The 18571-nt window shown below is 59.7% G+C and overlaps 1 protein-coding gene across 3 annotated transcripts in view; it reads right to left on the reverse strand.

Moving 5' to 3' along the window:
* The window catches only part of LOC141981990 (microtubule-actin cross-linking factor 1, isoforms 6/7-like), a 161935-nt gene that overhangs the window by 12020 nt on the left and 131344 nt on the right, over nucleotides 1–18571 (reverse strand). For all 3 annotated transcript variants that reach the window (XM_074943629.1, XM_074943628.1, XM_074943631.1), the window contains 6 exons: nucleotides 18205–18348; nucleotides 16999–17187; nucleotides 15866–15980; nucleotides 13028–13197; nucleotides 11456–11618; nucleotides 10950–11104 (listed from right to left, as the gene is read on the reverse strand). In XM_074943629.1, coding sequence (XP_074799730.1) covers nucleotides 10950–11104; nucleotides 11456–11618; nucleotides 13028–13197; nucleotides 15866–15980; nucleotides 16999–17187; nucleotides 18205–18348 — 936 coding nt within the window. The remainder of the gene's footprint in view (nucleotides 1–10949; nucleotides 11105–11455; nucleotides 11619–13027; nucleotides 13198–15865; nucleotides 15981–16998; nucleotides 17188–18204; nucleotides 18349–18571) is intronic.

Genomic DNA, 18571 nt, shown 5'->3' on the forward strand with positions numbered 1-18571 from the left:
TCTCCAGCTCATCCCAGAGGGACAAGGTATTTTCCGGGATAATCGTTCGCTCTTGCTTTCCAAATATCCCTGAACGACACACATCAGCGAGTCCGTCTGTTCTTCCAGATCACTGGTAGAGACGCCAGCCTGATTCCACTGCTAGGTTTAACCCGCTCCCAATATCGTTAAACAACGTGAGACGCTCCCCAGCCCAGGCACGTGTCCCAGACAGGGCTCGGCCCAATCTCTCTCCGCGAACTCCAGCCTTTTAAAGGATGCAGTCATGGCACCTAAACTTGCCCATCAAAAAGACCCAGGTCTTGGCCCCCCTACACCCTGCCAATGCCCTGGGAGGAGGGTCATCTCGCTCTGCCCTGCCCCGTGACTAAGCCCGCAGGCCCTGCACACGGCCCCAGGGCACAGGCTCTGCTGCCTGAGATGTCACTGGAGTTCCCTTCCTGAAGCCCGGGGCGAGTTCAAGAAGATGGGGAGACATGCCGGGTAATTACAGACCTGTCAGGCTGACTTCGATCCCCGGCAAGATAACAGAGTGGTTGACATGGGACTCAATTAATAATGAAGTAAAGGTGGGTAATGTAATTAATGCCAATCGATGTGGCTTTATGGAAACTAGATCCTGTCAAACTAATGGTGTCTTTTTCTGATGCGATTCCGCGCTTGGCTGATAAAGGTGATCGTGTTGACAGAGAGATTGAGACTTCTGAAGGCGTTTGACTTGGTGCCGCCTGGCACTGATTGCTAAACTAGAATGACATAAAATGACCGTGGCCTGAAAACTGGCTAACTGCTTGGTCTCGAACTGTCACTGTAAACGGGGTGTTGTCACTGAGCGGGTGGGTTTCCAGGGGGTCCCCCAGTGATTGGTGATTGGTCCTACGCTCTTTAACACCTTTATCGATAACCAGAAGGAAACATAAAATCATCAAAGTGATCATCATCAGAAACCCAGAAGCCTGATCACCTCTGCAAATGACACAAGAATTGGGGGCACGGTAAATTCAGATTGAAATTCTGATTCAGAGTGACCTGGTGTGACGAAGTGGGACTGTTCTTAATGTTTCCTCTGAATAGTGTGGGGGTGCCTCAGTTTCCCCTATGCAGTTCTTAAGTATCTAGGTGGTGGGGTAAGGGTGTGTGGTCATTGCAGAGCCCTAGAGGGCAGGTGTGTGCAGGGGTCTGGACACAGACAATGGCCGACACCTGTTTCCTGGCAACTGATGGCCTGGGCCCTTCCCCCCTGCAAGGTGAGAGCTAAAGGGTTGGAGAACAAAGGGATCAGGTGACCTCCTGGCCCGGGAAAGGGGAAAGCCCAGAGGAGGAGGGGCTGGAGAGAGTTTCAGTTTGGGGCTGGCTGGGGACGTGGAGTGAAGGGCAGACGTGGTTGTCTGGCTCCCTGCCCCCCAAAATGGACCCAGCTGAGGGGTCCGGTTCTCTGCACCTACAAGCTCTGGGTTAGACCACGTCCTGTCGTCTACTAAACCTTCTGTTTTCCTGGCTGGCTGAGAGTCCCGTCTGACTGCGGAGTTGGGGGGCAGGACCCTCTGGCTTCCCCAGGAGCCCGCCTGGGTGGACTCGCTGTGGGAAGCGCACGGAGGGGCAGAGGAGGCTGAATGCTCCGAGGTCAGACCCAGGAAGGTGGAGCCGGGTGAGCTGTGTGTCCTGCAGACAGGCTGCTCACAGAAAGGAGACTTCCCCAGAGTCCTGCCTGGCTTCATGGGGAGCAGTTCCAGAGCATCGCCCGGGGACGCCGGGACACCTGGATCACCTGGTCAACTGGGTGCAAGCAAACCAGAGGGCTAAATGCAAATGCATACATCCAGGAACAGAGAACACAGGAGGGGGAACTCTACCCTGGGAAGTAAGGACTGAAAAAAATCTGAGTGCTGTGGTGGATAATCAGGTGAACATGAGCCCCAGTGCGATGCGGTGGCCAAAGGGCTACTGGGATCCTTGGGTGCATAAACGGGGGACTCTCCAGTAGGAGCAGAGAGGTTCTTGTATCTTTGTATTTGGCACTGGTGTGACCACTGCTGGAGCACCTCAGGGTACAGTTCTAGCATCCACAATTCAAGGATGTTGATAAGTTGGGGAGGGTTCAGAGAAGACCCACAAGAATGATTAAAAGGATTGGAAAACCTGCCTTATATTGAAAGACTCAAAAAGTTCAATCAAAAATAGGAATGGCCATGCTGGGTCCATCTAGCCCAGTAACTTGTCATCCAACAGTAGCTGGAACCAGGTGCTTCAGAGGGAATGAACAGAGCAGGGTAATTTTGAGTGACCCATCCCCTGTCATCCAGTCCCAGCTTCTGTCATTCAGAGGTTTAGGGAAACCCAGAGCATGGGGTTGAATCCATGACCATCTTGGCTAATAGCCATTGATGGACCTGTCCTCCAGGAACTCATCTAATTATTTTTTGAACCCTGTTATTGTCATGGCCTTCACTACATCTTCTGGCAAGGAGTTCCCCAGGGTGACCGTGCATTGTGGGAAGAAATACTTCCTTTTGTTTGTGCTAAACCTGCTACCTGTTAATGTCATTGGGTGACCCCTGGTTCTTGTGTTACATGAAGGGGTAAATCACACTTCCTTCTTCACTTTCTCCACCCCAGTTATGATTTTATAGACCTCTAGCATATCCCCCCTTAATGGACACGGAGGGTTGATCCAGTCTGGCAATTCCTACATTATCAAACAATGAGCTCCAATAAGGCAAGGAACATGCCCACCAGCAATCACCCATAACCACCAGCCCTTTGCTGTCTTTGTCCCCTTCTCGGTATGGGTCAGAACCTGAGCTCCTTTCTCAGGGTCAGCAGCTACTGCAGCCAATGGGAGCTTTGCCTAAGGAGTGCACAGGGCTGCCAGGGCATGGCCATGTCTGTGGCTGTCTCCCTCCCTCTCCATTGTTCTCTGTTGTTCTCCCCTTGACGCAGTTCCCAAGGCCTTGTGCTGCAGAAAGCGCAACCGGCCAGTTAAAGCCAGACCCAGGTCATCCTCCATCCCTGCACAGGTCCCCAGTCCCCTGGTCCTGCTGCTAACTCCTCTCCAGCCTGCCTGGACTGTCTCGGGGACAGATACTGGAGCACAGGAGCTGTCTCCTCATCCAGACAGACCCCAGCTCTCCAGCCTCCCCTTCTCAGCCTTTCACCAGCACTCTGCCCAGCCTGTTGGAGGCCGGGTGCCTGGCGTAAACCCTGCTAACCGCTGGCAGAGGGAAGCGGAGAGGGTATAGTGGGGAAAACCCACCTGGTGACCAATGCCTGGCCTGCAGGCACCGGCATTGCAGCCCCGTCCCGTCCCCACGGCTGCACTCTACCCGGGGAGAAGCGGAGGCCTTAGGAACTATATGGAAAACCAAATGTTTCCAGTGGGGTTTGCCCAGCACACAGGTGGCCTGTCTATTTGCTCACAACAAGCAGGGCCGGGGCGTGTGGAGCACAATTGGTGAGCACCTACAGAAGGAAGGAAGATTTGATAACGGGTGTCACGGACTCCCAGGTCATGCCCACTCTTGACCCCGTGTGGTCTCTGGGGGGAGCGCCCTTCAGTGAGACAGCCCTTCTCGGGCGTCCACTCTCTCTCAGAGGTTCAGCCCCTCCACCTCCTGGAGCCGCACCTCTTGGAGCCTTCGCACAGGGCTGGAAGCTGAAGCCAGACGAATGCGGGCAGGAAATGAGGTGATGTTTCTCACAGGAAGGGCAATGAAGCGGTGCGACAGTGTACCAGGGCGGTGGTGGAGTGTTTAAATCTGGGTTGGGTGTTTGTCTACAAGCTCTGCTCTAGGAGTTATCTGGGAGCATCTCTGGCCTGCATGACACAGGAGGCCAGCGCAGATGATGCCAGTGGTCCCCTCTGTGACGATGTGACGCAGCAGGGAGGGGGGAGTGTTGACCTGGGAATGTGCCCTGGGGACGGGAGACCTGAGAGCCTGTCACCTGAGCCAGGAGGGGGAGGGGGAGGTGACACCTCTGCCCAGGAATGTGGATGGAGGCTGCAGCAGGGAGCCTGCTCGGTGGGTTTAGTTTCAGTTTGGGGCTGGGTGGAGGAACACAGGGAACCCCAGGGCTGGGGTCTAAGCTCCCTGCTCCCCCAGAAGGACTTCACTGAGGGGTCCTGGGTGTCCCCACAAGCTCTGTTTTGGACTGTGTTCCTGTTGTCCAATAAACCTTCGGTTTTACTGGCTGGCTGAGAGTCTCAGTGAATCCCAGGAAGAGGGGTGCAGGGCCTGGACTCCCCCACACTCCGTGACACCCCCCCCCCGACATTCTGGTTAAACTTGGATTTGTGCTGGAAATGGCCCACCTTAATGGCCATATTATGCCAGGGGGAATGTGGTGTTAGCTGTGTGTGGTCAGTGGGAGGAGCAGGGAGATGACCCTTTAGTAGATCTATTCCCTGGGACCAGAGCTGGTTCCCCCCTGGAAACAATCCCCCTCTCGGATCAGCTCACCCCTGCCCAGCAAGCTGAGGTCAGGGGGGTGCTGCATCCGTACCGACAGCTGTTTTCCAACCAGCCTGGACGCACTAATCTGACTGTCCACCGGGTGCAGACAGGGTCGCACCCGCCGATAAGATGCTCCCCCTTCCGAGTCACAGGGAAAACTGCTCAGGACCTGGAAAGAGAGGTCCGGGACATGCTGGCTTTCGGGGTGATCCAGCCATCGGCCAGCCCTTGGGCCTCGCCGGTGGTGCTGGTCCCCAAAAAGGATGGGTCAGTCCGGTTCTGTGTGACGAAGTGGGACTGTTCTTAGTGTTTCCTCCGAATATTGTGGGGGTGCCTCAGTTTCCCCTATGCAGTTCTTAAGTATCTAGGTGGTGGGGTAAGGGTGTATGATCACTGCAGAGCCCTAGAGGGCAGGTGTGTGCAGGGGTCTGGACACAGAGAATGGCCGACACCCTGTCTCCTGGCAACTGATGGCCTGGCCCTTCCCCCCTGCAAGGTGGGAGCTAAAGGGTTGGAGAACAAAGGAATCAGGTGACCTCCTGGCCCGGGAAAGGAAAAAAGCCCAGAGGAGGAGGGGCTGGAGGGAGTTTCAGTTTGGGGCTGGCTAGGACATGGAGTGAAGTGCAGACGTGGTTGTCTGGCTCACTGCCCTCCAGAATGGACCCAGCTGAGGGGTCCTGTTCTCTGCACCTGCAAGCTCTGTTTTAGACCATGTTCCTGTCGTCTAATAAACCTCTGTTTTACTGGCTGGCTGAGAGTCCCGTCTGACTGCGAAGTTGGGGTGCAGGACCCTCTGGCTTCCCCAGGAGCCCCGCCTGAGCGGTCTCGCTGTGGGAAGCACACGGAGGGGCAGAGGATGCTGAATGCTCCGAGGTCAGACCCAGGAAGGTGGAAGCCGTGTGAGCTGTTTGCCCTGCGGACAGGCTGCTCACCGGAAGGCGACTGCCCCAGAGTCCTGACTGGCTTCATGGGGAGCAGTTCCAGAGCATCGCCCGGGCACTCCGTGACAACTGGTGGCAGAGGTGGGATCTACTGCACCCCGTGGATGGCGCTTCCTGCAGTAAGTGACTGGGGAGCAGTAAAACAAAGGGGGATTGATGGGGACTAGGCGTGCTGAAGATTCAGAGAGAGACGGTTTCAGGGGGCGGTTAACCCCTAGGATTGTGTGACCAGAGAAAAGGACTTTTGCAGTAACAGGGTCCCCCGGGGGACTGCAGCGAGCGGTCCAAGGGGCGGAGGAGTCTGCAGCTCGACCCTGGCAAAGAGGTGGTGACCTCGAGAAGGGCTGGCACACTAGGGGTTCTCCCTGGAAATCGTGGGGAGCTGAGAGCACACAGGCCTGTGAGTCCACAACAACTTGGGAAGAGCGGAGTGATGGTCTGTCACCGTCTCCTGAAGAAGGACATTGTAACCCTGTGCAGAAAGAGAGGGTTGAGCATTGGAAAGTTCACCAAAGCACAGTTAATCGTGCAGCTGGAGGAGGATGACCGCTCTAAGGGACAGATTCCTGACCCCAAATGGGGCTATAGCAGGATCTGGGAGCAGCTGGAGTAGTAGCCAGGCATCGCCAAGACTCCTGTCCCCGACCAGACGAGGGTCTTCACGATTGGGTTCCCCATCCGGGGATCGGAGACGGACGGGATTGGAGCTGAGTCCGAGAGAGCAAGAGGACTGTGAGAGACAGCGAGAGCCCGAGAAAGAGCTGCAGAAGCAGCAGCAGCATGAACTGGCGGTGGGGGAGCGGAGAGGCCTAGGGAACCTCCCCGGGGTGAGTGGGGATAGACCCCGGGGGGCCAGTTCCGCAGGGAACCTCGAGACTAAATTGCTGCCCCTGGTTAAGGAGGGGGGGGATGTGGATGCCCACCTCACTGCCTTTGAGCAGGCTGGAGATTTGAACCAGGGGGACCCTGCGGAAAAGCCCCGGTGTCTAGCTCCCTTGCTGGGTCCCAAGGCCATAGACTCTGTCGGCCAGATGGGTGGGGAGGTGGACAGGCTCCCACTCCTGACCCCAACCTATATGTCTGTGTGGAGTTTCCTGGGGCCAGGCCCCTCGGACCCCCAGTGGGAGCGGAAGGTGATGGTCAATGGGGAGACATTCCTGGGGTGGCGAGATCCTGGGACAGAGAGAACTGTTGTCAGGCCCTGGGTGGTGCAGCCTCAGAGGTTGAGGGGCTGTGTGAGCTGGGTGAGGGTCCCAGGGACGAAGCCCCTCGCCCTGCCTATGGCCCAGATCCCTGTGCAGACCCAGGAGGGGTGGGGCTGGCTGGTCTTTGGGGTGCTCCAGGACACCAGCTGCGAGACCCTGTTGTGGGGCAACTGTGTCTCTTTGGGACAGGATCCAGGCCCTGCTCCTGTAACGGCCAAGGGTTTGAATTTGAATCCAGGGAACCAGTCGGTGGAGAGGGAAACGGTCAGTGAAAATGCAGATGACCTGGCTGGCAGCAGGGAGGAGCCGCTAGGCTCAGGCTACCTGCCTGCCTGTAAGCAGACCCCTGGGGCTGGGTGGGACAGAGAGATGCTCCCTGCGCCCTTGCACTCCGGAGAGGGGGGCTCAGGGGGCTCAGGCTGGCTCTGATGCAGTGAGGAAAGCAGCGAGCTCGCTGCCTACCCCCACTGGCACAGCAAGGGCAGCGCTGAGCACAGGGGGAGCTGAGACCCCAGCTGAGTGGGGGGAGACACAGGCAGGGGAGGGGATCTGTGGGGAGTGGCAAGGTGCTTGGTAAGGAAAGTTTGGATGAGCCTAGGCAGCCTTGTGATCTGATGGCTTTGTCCAGTCAGCAGGGTGGGAAGGCGAGGAGAGTGGAAGATGAGTGTCCCTGGACCTTACCTGTTAGCTGGGTGGAGAATTGGGACAGTGAAGGAAACGTGCCTGTGCCTGTCAGAGGTATTGACTTGCCTGTGGAGGGAGCTACCCTGATCTCCAAGCAGGTGTCTGTGACCAGCCTTGTGTGCTGGGACAAGGGGAATGAGATCCCAAGCTGTGTGTCCGGTAAAGGAGAAAGTGTGTCCGGCTCTTCTTGGTCTGTGGAGCAGACAGAAGGGGCCTTGCAGCCTGTGATGGTTGAGCGTCATGCAGTTGACTCAGAGTTGGTTCTGGATTCAGCTAAAGCCCAGGAAGGGAAGGGTCCTAAGTTTGTGTCTGCTCAGGAGAATGGCCCTGTAACTAGGTCGCATCCAGTTAGTGTCTATGTAAAATCCCAGAGCCCAGACAATTCTGGTGCTTGTATTTTGCCTGTTGCTCGTGTGTGGTTGGGAAAGGGTGTCGCAACTCTGTCTAATCAGGGTGAGATCCTAGCCAGGGCACAAGGAGAGCGTGAAGGTGATGTGATTGTGTTACCTATGGAGGGTGTGGAAACCTGTAGCAAGAAGGAAAAGATTCCTGAACTTGTGTGTGGCAAAGGGAAGGAGAAGGCTTCTGACCTTTTATCTAGGAAGTCTGTCAGTTTGCCTGAAAGGGGATTGTGTAGGTATCCGCCGGATGGGCCAGAGGTAATTCTGGATGTAAGGGAGACCCAGAAAGAGTCTGTTGTTGCTCAGGAACGTGTTCCTCTAGAGCAAGCCCTAGGTAAAGAGGGTAAGAGCAGAATTTCTGGGAGGGGTGAATTGTTGCATAGAAAAGCCCTAGGGAAAGGAATCCTCATGGAGTCTTTGCAAGCAGTTTACTGCAACTGAAGGGTGTGAAAGTGATTTAATCAAGAAAGTTTCAGTTCCTAACAGCCAGAAATTTTCTGTTGTGAATGGATCCACTGACTGTCCTGTTGAAAGACCCAGTGTGGATAGCTTTGAGAAGGTCTCAGATGGAGTGAAAGCTGTTAAGAAACTTAAACAGTCCTATAACCAAGTGGCTGTGTTTGGCCAGCTTGTTGGGGAGAAGACCCAATCCAAGTTTGACCCCCTGGGGTTTTGGGGTGGCCAAAGGGCAAGGGCCGCAGAAACCGTCCCACATGCGGCCTGCGAGTGCTATCGACCACCCCCGACCTAAGGGAGGGCGTGAAACTGGAAGGGTCTGGTGTAACTCCTACCAAGGAATGGCAGAGACGCTGGGGCATCCATGGGAACGTTGGTGGCTTCGAACTTCCCCAGGTCACCGGCTAAAGTGACCCCGCTCAGTTCGACCTCGAAGGGGGAGAGATGTGACGAAGTGGGACTGTTCTTAGTGTTTCCTCCGAATATTGTGGGGGTGCCTCAGTTTCCCCTATGCAGTTCTTAAGTATCTAGGTGGTGGGGTAAGGGTGTATGATCACTGCAGAGCCCTAGAGGGCAGGTGTGTGCAGGGGTCTGGACACAGAGAATGGCCGACACCCTGTCTCCTGGCAACTGATGGCCTGGCCCTTCCCCCCTGCAAGGTGGGAGCTAAAGGGTTGGAGAACAAAGGAATCAGGTGACCTCCTGGCCTGGGAAAGGAACAAAGCCCAGAGGAGGGGGGGCTGGAGGGAGTTTCAGTTTGGGGCTGGCTAGGACATGGAGTGAAGTGCAGACGTGGTTGTCTGGCTCACTGCCCTCCAGAATGGACCCAGCTGAGGGGTCCTGTTCTCTGCACCTGCAAGCTCTGTGTTAGACCATGTTCCTGTCGTCTAATAAACCTCTGTTTTACTGGCTGGCTGAGAGTCCCGTCTGACTGCGAAGTTGGGGTGCAGGACCCTCTGGCTTCCCCAGGAGCCCCGCCTGAGCGGTCTCGCTGTGGGAAGCACACGGAGGGGCAGAGGATGCTGAATGCTCCGAGGTCAGACCCAGGAAGGTGGAAGCCGTGTGAGCTGTTTGCCCTGCGGACAGGCTGCTCACCGGAAGGCGACTGCCCCAGAGTCCTGACTGGCTTCATGGGGAGCAGTTCCAGAGCATCGCCCGGGCACTCCGTGACAGATGCCTACCCCATGCCCAGGCCGGACGAGCTCCTAGACAAGCTGGGAGGAGCTCGGTACCTCACCACCATGGACCTTACAAAGGGCTACTGGCAAGTGCCGCTGGATGCAGATGCCCGGCTGAAATCGGCCTTTATCACCCCTCTGGGGCTCTATGAGTTTCTGACCCTGCCTTTCGGCCTCAAGGGAGCGCCGGCCACCTTCCAGCGCCTGGTGGACCAGCTCCTGAGGGGGATGGAGAGTTTTGCCGTGGCGTATATTGACGACATCTGTGTCTTTAGCCAGACCTGGGAGGACCACGTGTCCCAGGTTAGACAAGTGCTGGACCGACTCCAGGGGGCTGGGCTGACTGTCAAAGCGGAGAAGTGCAAGGTGGGGATGGCTGAAGTATCTTACCTGGGCCATCGGGTGGGGAGCGGCCGCCTAAAGCCGGAACCGGCCAAGGTGGAGGTGATCAGAGACTGGCCCGCTCCCCACACCAAAAAGCAGGTCCAAGCCTTTATTGGGATGGCAGGATACTACCGACGATTTGTGCCCCACTTTAGCGCCATAGCCACCCCCATCACTGAGCTATGCAAGAAGGGGAAGCCAGACAAGGTGGTCTGGACCGAGCAGTGCCAGGAGGCTTTCCGGGCGCTGAAGGAGGCTCTGGTCAGTGGCCCAGTTCTAGCAAACCCAGACTTTGACAAGCCCTTTGTGGTGTTCACCGACGCCTCCGACACGGGACTGGGGGCGGTGTTAATGCAGGAGGATGAAAAGGGGGAGAGACACCCCATCGTGTACCTGAGCAAGAAGTTGCTACCCCGGGAGCAACACTACGCGGCCATCGAGAAGGAGTGCCTGGCCATGGTGTGGGCCCTCAAGAAACTGGAGCCCTATCTCTTCGGGCGACACTTCACCGTGTACACCGACCACTCTCCCCTGACCTGGCTGCACCAGATGAAAGGAGCCAACGCCAAGCTCCTGAGGTGGAGCCTGCTCCTGCAGGATTACGACATGGACATGGTCCATGTGAAGGGAAGTGCCAACCTGATAGCGGATGCGCTGTCCCGGAGAGGGGGCCCCGAACTTCCCCAGGTCACTGGTCACAGTGACCCCGCTCAGTTCAGTCTCGAAGGGGGGAGAGATGTGACGATGTGAGGCAGCAGGGAGGGGGGAGTGTTGACCTGGGAATGTGCCCTGGGGACGGGAGACCTGAGAGCCTGTCACCTGAGCCAGGAGGGGGAGGGGGAGGTAACACCTCTGCCCAGGAATGTGGACGGAGGCTGCAGCAGGGAACCTGCTCGGTGGGTTTAGTTTCAGTTTGGGGCTGGGGGGAGGAACACAGGGAACCCCAGGGCTGGGGTCTAAGCTCCCTGCTCCCCCAGAAGGACTTCACTGAGGGGTCCTGGGTGTACCCACAAGCTCTGTTTTGGACTGTGTTCCTGTTGTCCAATAAACCTTCTGTTTTACTGGCTGACTGAGAGTCTCAGTGAATCCCAGGAAGAGGGGTGCAGGGCCTGGACTCCCCCACACTCCGTGACACCCTCAGGCTCCCACTCACTGCCCATTGCCCCCGCAGTAGCTGCGAACGCTCCTCTCCTGCAGCTCCTGGTGCCCTCCCAGTGCCTGAACTGCCCAGCTCCGCACCCTGCCATACCTCGTCCTGGATCTGGTCAGCGTCAGCAACCCTCCGCAGCGGGTCTCGGCTGGGGTGCAGAGCACTGACGAATTCGTAGTAATCAATGAAGCCATCACTGTTCATATCAAAGATGCTGGCCACAGCGCTCATCTCCAGGATGTTAGTGGGGAATTCTGGGTCGGGGGAAGCACGCTGTCAGGGAACCCTTCGGTGCCCCTGCAGTGGTTCCCCTGCGAGCCAGGCGGCTCCCCGGCTCTGGTCTGGGTCTCCCTGGCCCCAGTCCTTCCCAGAGGGAGAAATTCCCCAGTGTCGGGGCCCTGCCTCTCCCCCACCCACCCCCGCCAGTATCAGCCCTCACAGCCCTACAAAAACATCACTCCCCAGTGACGCCTTCTAGTCACCATGGAAGCCAGGTGATGTGGGGAGCATGCAGCTTGCATCAACCAGGTCAGCCAGACCCAGGCTCCCCAGATCCCCTGGAGGGACCCCACCCCCCCACCTCCAGGGCCCGGGCCCCTGCTCACTGGAGGAGAGGACGCTCTGGACGAACTCCTCCTGGCTGATCCGCCCGTCCTGGTCCCGGTCGATGCCTCGGAAAACATCCAGGATGCGGGATTTCCTGTGGCTGATCCACTGCACGTACCGCTTCCTCCAGACGCCAAAGTCAAAGTGTGCGAACTCCTCCACCTCAGAGACAGTGACGCCAGGAATGACCCACGGGGGCAGCTCAGCCGGGCACGGGCCATGGGGGGGAATGGAGCATCTGTGCCCCCAAGGCGGCTCAGCCAGGCACGGGCCATAGGGGGGGAATGGAGCATCTGTGCCCCCAAGGCAGCTCAGCCAGGCACGGGCCATAGGGGGGGAATGGAGCATCTGTGCCCCCAAGGCGGCTCGGCCAGGCACAGGCCATGGGGGGAATGGAGCATGTGTGCCCCCAAGGCGGCTCGGCCAGGCACGGGCCATGGGGGGGGGAATGGAGCATCTGTGCCCCCAAGGCGGCTCGGCCAGGCACGGGCCATGGGGGGGGAATGGAGCATCTGTGCCCCCAAGGCGGCTCGGCCAGGCACGGGCCATGGGGGGGAATGGAGCATCTGTGCCCCCAGGGCGGCTCGGCCAGGCACAGGCCATGGCGGGGGAATGGAGCATCTGTGCCCCCAAGGCGGCTCCGCCAGGCACAGGCCATGGGGGGGGGGAATGGAGCATCTGTGCCCCCAAGGTGGCTCGGCCAGGCACGGGCCGTGGGGGGGGAATGGAGCATCTGTGCCCCCAAGGCGGCTCGGCCAGGCACGGGCCATGGGGGGGAATGGAGCATCTGTGCCCCCAAGGCGGCTCGGCCAGGCACGGGCCATGGGGGGGAATGGAGCATCTGTGCCCCCAGGGCGGCTCGGCCAGGCACGGGCCATGGGGGGGAATGGAGCATCTGTGCCCCCAAGGCGGCTCGGCCAGGCACGGGCCATGGGGGGGGTTCTAGTTGCCCGAAGCAGAGTGTGGAGCTGTGGTGCACACTGCAGCCAGGCCTGGCTTCCATCCCATCAGCCAGCCTGCACCCCCCCAGCCTGCCGCTCCCACGGACCCTACCTCGCACAGCCGCTGCAGGGCCCCCGGGCTGCGCCGCCCCTCGTGAGACGAGGGCAGGAGCCCAACTCCCCTACCTCGCGCAGCCGCTGCAGGGCCCCCGGGCTGCGCCGCCCCCCGTGAGACGAGGGCAGGAGCCCAACTCCCCTACCTCGCGCAGCCGCTGCAGGGCCCCCGGGCTGCGCCGCCCCCCGTGAGACGAGGGCAGGAGCCCAACTCCCCTACCTCGCACAGCCGCTGCAGGGCCCCCGGGCTGCGCCGCCCCCCGTGAGACGAGGGCAGGAGCCCAACTCCCCTACCTCGCACAGCCGCTGCAGGGCCCCCGGGCTGCGCCGCCCCCCGTGAGACGAGGGCAGGAGCCCAACTCCCCTACCTCGCACAGCCGCTGCAGGGCCCCCGGGCTGCGCCGCCCCCCGTGAGACGAGGGCAGGAGCCCAACTCCCCTACCTCGCGCAGCCGCTGCAGGGCCCCCGGGCTGCGCCGCCCCCCGTGAGACGAGGGCAGGAGCCCAACTCCCCTACCTCGCGCAGCCGCTGCAGGGCGCTCTGCAGCCGGTACTGCCGGTCCAAGGCCAGGAGCCAGAGCTGCTGCCAGCGGTGCAGGAGCTGTGCCATGGGGGGGCTTGGGGGCTCCAGGTCGACGAGCGGCACCTGGGGAGCGGCGCGGGGGGGTTTCACGGCACTGCGTCGCCCTGCAACCAGCCGAGAGACGGGCCTCAGTACCCATGGGCGGGGGGATCGAGGGGGAGGGGGCAGTGAGGGGGGCTCCACGGGTCAGTGAGGGGGGATACCAGTGGCAGTGAGAGGAGACAGATTGAGGGGGGCGGTGAGGGGGGATCCAGGGGACAGCGAGGGGGGATCCAGCAGGTGGGGGGTGGATTGAGGGGGTGGGGTGTGACGTTGCACTCCATATGTTTATGGAAATATGCTTATGAGTGTGAATATGAGGTAACTGGAATATGCTTCATGCAAAAGGTCTCTTGTAAGGGATCATTACAAAGCCTAAAACCTACTGAGTGTGGTCATCCTATTTCTATGTATGTATCATTCTCGTATCTGAAACTAGGAATATGAAGTATTACTCTGAGGTCCTATTATAATTATGCAAAGTGTGGGCCATTAATGGTGGCTCCCATTCACTAGGACACTTGGTTGTGAATGGGTTTATTTACCTGCAAGCCTTCCTGTGTAACTGACCTGGGTAATGAAGAATGAGGTGACCATGTCACCTGATACTGGAATCCATCTTAAATTTGGTACTTTTCCATTTAGAAGGAGGGGTGGGGACCCAGAGACAAAAGATTCCCACCTTGTGCCAAAGCTATAAAAGGGGGGTGGACCAGAACAAAGCGGGCTGCAGTCATGAGAACACCCCTGCTTTCCACCTAAGATGCCTGCTGGAGCTAACAAGGGCTGTACCAGGGGAAAGGATGGACCCAGACTAGGAAGGAGTCTAGTCTGTGATAGAAGCTTACTGGAACATCTCTGAGGGTGAGATTTACCTGTATGCAGTTTCTTAAATGTGTTAGGCTTAGACTTGCGTGTTTTGTTTTATTTTGCTTGGTAACTTACTTTGTTCTGTCTGTTATTACTTAAAACCACTTAAATCCTACTTTTTATACTTAATAAAATCACTTTTGTTTATTAATTAACCCAGAGTAAGTGATTAATACCTGGAGGAGCAAACAGCTGTGCATCTCTCTCTATCAGTGTTATAGAGGGTGGACAATTTATGAGTTTACCCTGTATAAGCTTCATACAGAGTAAAACGGATTTATTTGGGAGCTGGGTGTCTGGGTGCTGGAGACAAGTGACTTGCTGAGCAGTTTTCAGTTAAGTCTGCAGCTTTGAGGGCGTGGACCAGACCTAGGTCTGTGTTGCAGCAGGCTGGCGTGTCTGGCTCAACAAGGCAGAGGTCTGGAGTCCCAAGCTGGCAGGGAAAATGGGCTCAGAGGTAATCTCAGCACATCAGGTAACAGTCCCAATGGGATCTCTGTGACAGAACCCATCACAAGGGGACAGTGAGGGGGTATTTAGGGGTGAAGTGGGAGGAGGCAGATTGAGGGGGTGTGACGTTATTGACATAATCTGGGACCATATAGATCATTGTTGCAACCAAAGTCCTGTAGTGGCACCAAATCTTGTATAAAGGGGGTCAAATGAGGTGTCTCAGACAAGGTGATGGTTTGCTGGTTAGGATTATGCTGTCTGTGTGTGTGTCTCATTTTTGTAGTTGAAGTTATGAATATTGGCTCTGTACCGTCTGTATTTCAAACTTCTGCTCTGCTTCTGGGTGACACCCCAGACAAGTTGGTGTCAGCTCTGCCTAGCCTGCTGCGTGGCCCATTAAGGACCATCCGCTACACAACTGACCCATTGTGAGAAGGCAGACACGCCTTGGGACTCAGCCAGGTGTGCAGGGACCTGCCTGTGGACAGAAGTTTGAGGTGTTTCCAGGCCATGGGATGGGCAGCTTGTCTTTGGGACACAGAAAGCAGAGACCACATGGCAAGAGACTATACAAAGCTGCTGCAGCTCCTCCATCTGGTCTTCAATCCTGCTTCCTACCTCTGGAGGGACTTGGCTGCACTGAAGCTTTGAACCAAGGACTGAAGGACCCCTCCCAGCTGGGGATGTTCTCCAGAGACTGGATTTGAACCTGCCGTTTATTCCATCCCTGCTACAAGCCTGAACCAAGAACTTGGCCGTCACTGTCTGTCATTGATTCCATTGAACCCATTCTAGCTCTCGTCTCTATCCTTTGCCTTTTCTGGATAAACCTTTAGATTTTAGATTTGAAAGGATTGGCGACAGCGTGATTTGGGGGTAAGATCTGATTTGTATATCGACCTGGGTCTGGGGCTTGGTCCTTTGGGATCGAGGGAACCTTTGTTCTTTTACTGGGGTATTGGTTTTCATAACCATTCGTCCCCATAACGAGTGGCACTGGTGGGGATACTGGGAAACTGGAGTGTCTAAGGGAATTGCTTGTGTGACGTGTGGTTAGCCAGTGGGGTGAGACCAAAGTCCTCTCTGGCTGGCTGGTTGGGTTTGCCTTGGTGTGCACGGGAACCCCAGCCTGGGGCCGTTACTGCCCTGCTTGAAGCAGTTTGTCCTGAATTGGCGCTCTCCGTTGGGCCCCACCAGAACCAGCCTCGTTACAGGGGGGCAGCGAGGGGGCTCCAGGGGGAAGTGAGGGGGAATCCAGGGGGGGAAGTGTGAGGAGGCAGATTGAGGGGGGCAGTGAAGCTCCATGGGGCAGTGGGAGGAGGCAGATTGAGGGGGCAGTGAAGGGAGCTCCAGGGGGCAGCGAGGGGGGATCCAGGAGCAGGCGTGGGAGCCAGCAGCAGGAGCCCTTACCTGCAGCCAGCCTGCGGGTGCCCGGCGGCCCCAGCTCCGGGGCCAGCTTGCGCTTGCAGCTCTTGGTGACCTTCTCCACATCTGGCTGTTTGCGGTTCAGCTCCTCCATGAACTCCTGGGCAGGAGAGTTGGCCGTGAGCGGGAGCGGGGCCTGGGCTCCTCCCAGTGGGGCCCCCATGATGCGTGCGCCCCACCCTTAGGGGCTGGCGGGCAGGGCCCCAGTACAAGCCAGGGCAGATCCCATGGGCCGGCTGGGCGGTGCTGTCTGTGGCCAGGCTGGTTGCTGGAGCAGGGCTCTCTCCCCCCACCCCCAGGATGCTCTGGATGGGCCACAGAGCGACCAGGCCTGGCCCCAAAGAGCTGACACGGGCGTGTGGCGGTGGGGGCGAGGGACCTCACTCCCCATGGGGGTGGGGCTGGGGGGAGGGTCAGAGCCCCATGGAGCCAGGGCAATGTGGGGCGGGGGGGGGGGGGCGAAGCACGTCACTGCCCCATGGGGGTGGGGCAGGGGAGTCAGACCCTGGGCCAGTAGGGGCAAGAAGCAGTGAGGTGCTTGGCTGGGCAGTTGATGGCAGAGGAGGGGGGTGGCCGGGGTGGCAGAGAAGGAGATGGCGGGGGGCGGGGGCAGAGGAGGTGTCAGGGAGTGACAGAGGGGGTAGCAGGGGGGAATGGCAGAGGAGGGGGCGGCAGAGGGGGCAGCAGGGGGGGCAGAGGAGGTGTCGGGGGCGACAGAGGGGGAAGCAGGGGGGCGGGGGCAGAGGAGGGGGCAGCAGGGGGGCGGGGGCAGAGGAGGGGGCGGCAGAGGGGGCAGCAGGGGGGAATGGCAGAGGAGGGGGCGGTGGCAGAGGGGGCAGCAGGGGGAATGGCAGAGCAGGGGGCGGCGGGGAGGGCAGCAGGGGGGAATGGCAGAGGAGGGGGCAGCAGGGGGGTGGGGGCAGAGGAGGGGGCGACAGAGGGGGCAGCAGGGGGGAATGGCAGAGGAGGGGGCGGTGGCAGAGGGGGCAGCAGGGGGAATGGCAGAGCAGGGGGCGGCGGGGGGGCGGGGGCAGAGGAGGGGGAGACAGAGGGGGCAGCAGGGGGGAATGGCAGAGGAGGGGGCGGCAGAGGGGCAGGTACCGGCCCGGCCCCGTTACCACGTGCTGGGAGCTGAGCTCCTCCAGCTGCTGGGCGTCCTCGGGCAGCGTCTCCTGGTCCCTCAGGCTCAGCGACTCCTCGGCAGCCGCGATCCAGTCGACGAGCTGGCCCATCTCCTCCCGCTCCGCGGCCAGCCTGGCCGTCTGGGCCTGGAGCCGCTCGCTCTGCTGCTGGACCCAGCTCAGCACCTGCACACACGGGCAGTGACCGGGGCCGGCATGGAGCAGAGACTGGGGGAGGCACCCCCTGGCCACAAACCGTGGGGAGCAATGAGGGCACAAACAGGCCCTGTGGGCACAGGGCACCAAGGGACCAGGGCACCGAGGACAGAGACCCTGGGAAAAGGGCACGGAGGACACGGACTGAGGGGCACCAGGACACAGATCGGGGGGCCCACGGGCACCGAGGACACGGAGTGGAGCCCCGCGGGCACAGGGCACCGCAGAGACAGACCAGGGCCCCGTGGGCACAGGGTGGCAGGCTATGGCACTGTGTCCCCATTAGGGTCTCTGTCACTTGTCTAGGCTGCGCTGTCTACAGGGGTGATGCGGCCGCTTCATGTCCAGTGTTGTGGCAGGCTCGGGTGGGGAGGAGGGGGGGTCACCACTCACACAGGTTGCCCCCCCGCCCGCCCAGGGAGACGCAGCAGGAAGCCGGTGACTGACACCTGTCAGCCGCTCTGCCGGGGCGGCCCGTGGGTGTTCTCCCGGACAGACCCTGCTGGGTGCCCCGGCCAGCCGGGAGATGCCCCGCCGGGCCTGGAACCCCGGACAGGGGAGTAGTGGGGCCCCGGCAGGGGCTGGGAGCGCAGGGTCTCGCAGGAGGGGCTGTGCGCTGCGGAGGGGGCAGGCAGGGTCTGTCCTGGTGTGTCTGGCGCTGGGCAGCGGGAGGAGGGCAGCCCGACCACCTGCGGCTGGAGCCTGTGCACTGTGCAGCCTGGGCACGCCGGGCGTGTGCGAATCCCCTCGGCTCCCAAGCCCCCAGGCCCTGCCCCAGGGCCCCTGAGGACGCAGGGCAGGCAGTGAGGAAGCCCCTGTTTGGGTCAGGAAGCTGAGGCCAGGGGAGGGGTGATGCAGGCGGCCGGCCCAGGCCCAGCATGGCCGTGTGATGGGCTGCAGGAGCCCATGGGTCCCAGCCCCCCCGGGTCCTGGCGGGCGCCCTGAGGCTCTGCCTGCCCCGGCCCGACGGGGTCTGCTCACACCCACCTCCTGGAAGCGGCTCTTGGCCACGGTGATCCAGGACTTGATGGTGACGATGGAGTCGGGGTGGCAGGCGGACAGGATCTCCTCTCCCAGCGACGTGAGACACTCCAGCTCCAGCTGCTGGCACTGCAGCGTCTCCATCAGCTCCTGCTCCCGACGCAAGGGCAGCTCAGCTCCGCAGCACGCCCGAGAGCTGCCAGGCCGGGCTGGGGGGGCTGCCAGGCCGGGCGGGGGGGGCTGCCGAGCCGGGCTGGGGGACTCCATCGGGATGGAGAGGCAGTGCCATGGTGGTGGCTGCAGAGACCCGGTCCTGAGGCCTGGGGGTGCAGAGGCTGCCTGGCAAGACAAGGGGTCAAAGCCCTCCCTGACT

The sequence above is a fragment of the Natator depressus genome, chromosome 2 (genome assembly GCF_965152275.1).
Source record: "Natator depressus isolate rNatDep1 chromosome 2, rNatDep2.hap1, whole genome shotgun sequence".
Lineage (NCBI taxonomy): Eukaryota > Metazoa > Chordata > Testudines > Cheloniidae > Natator > Natator depressus.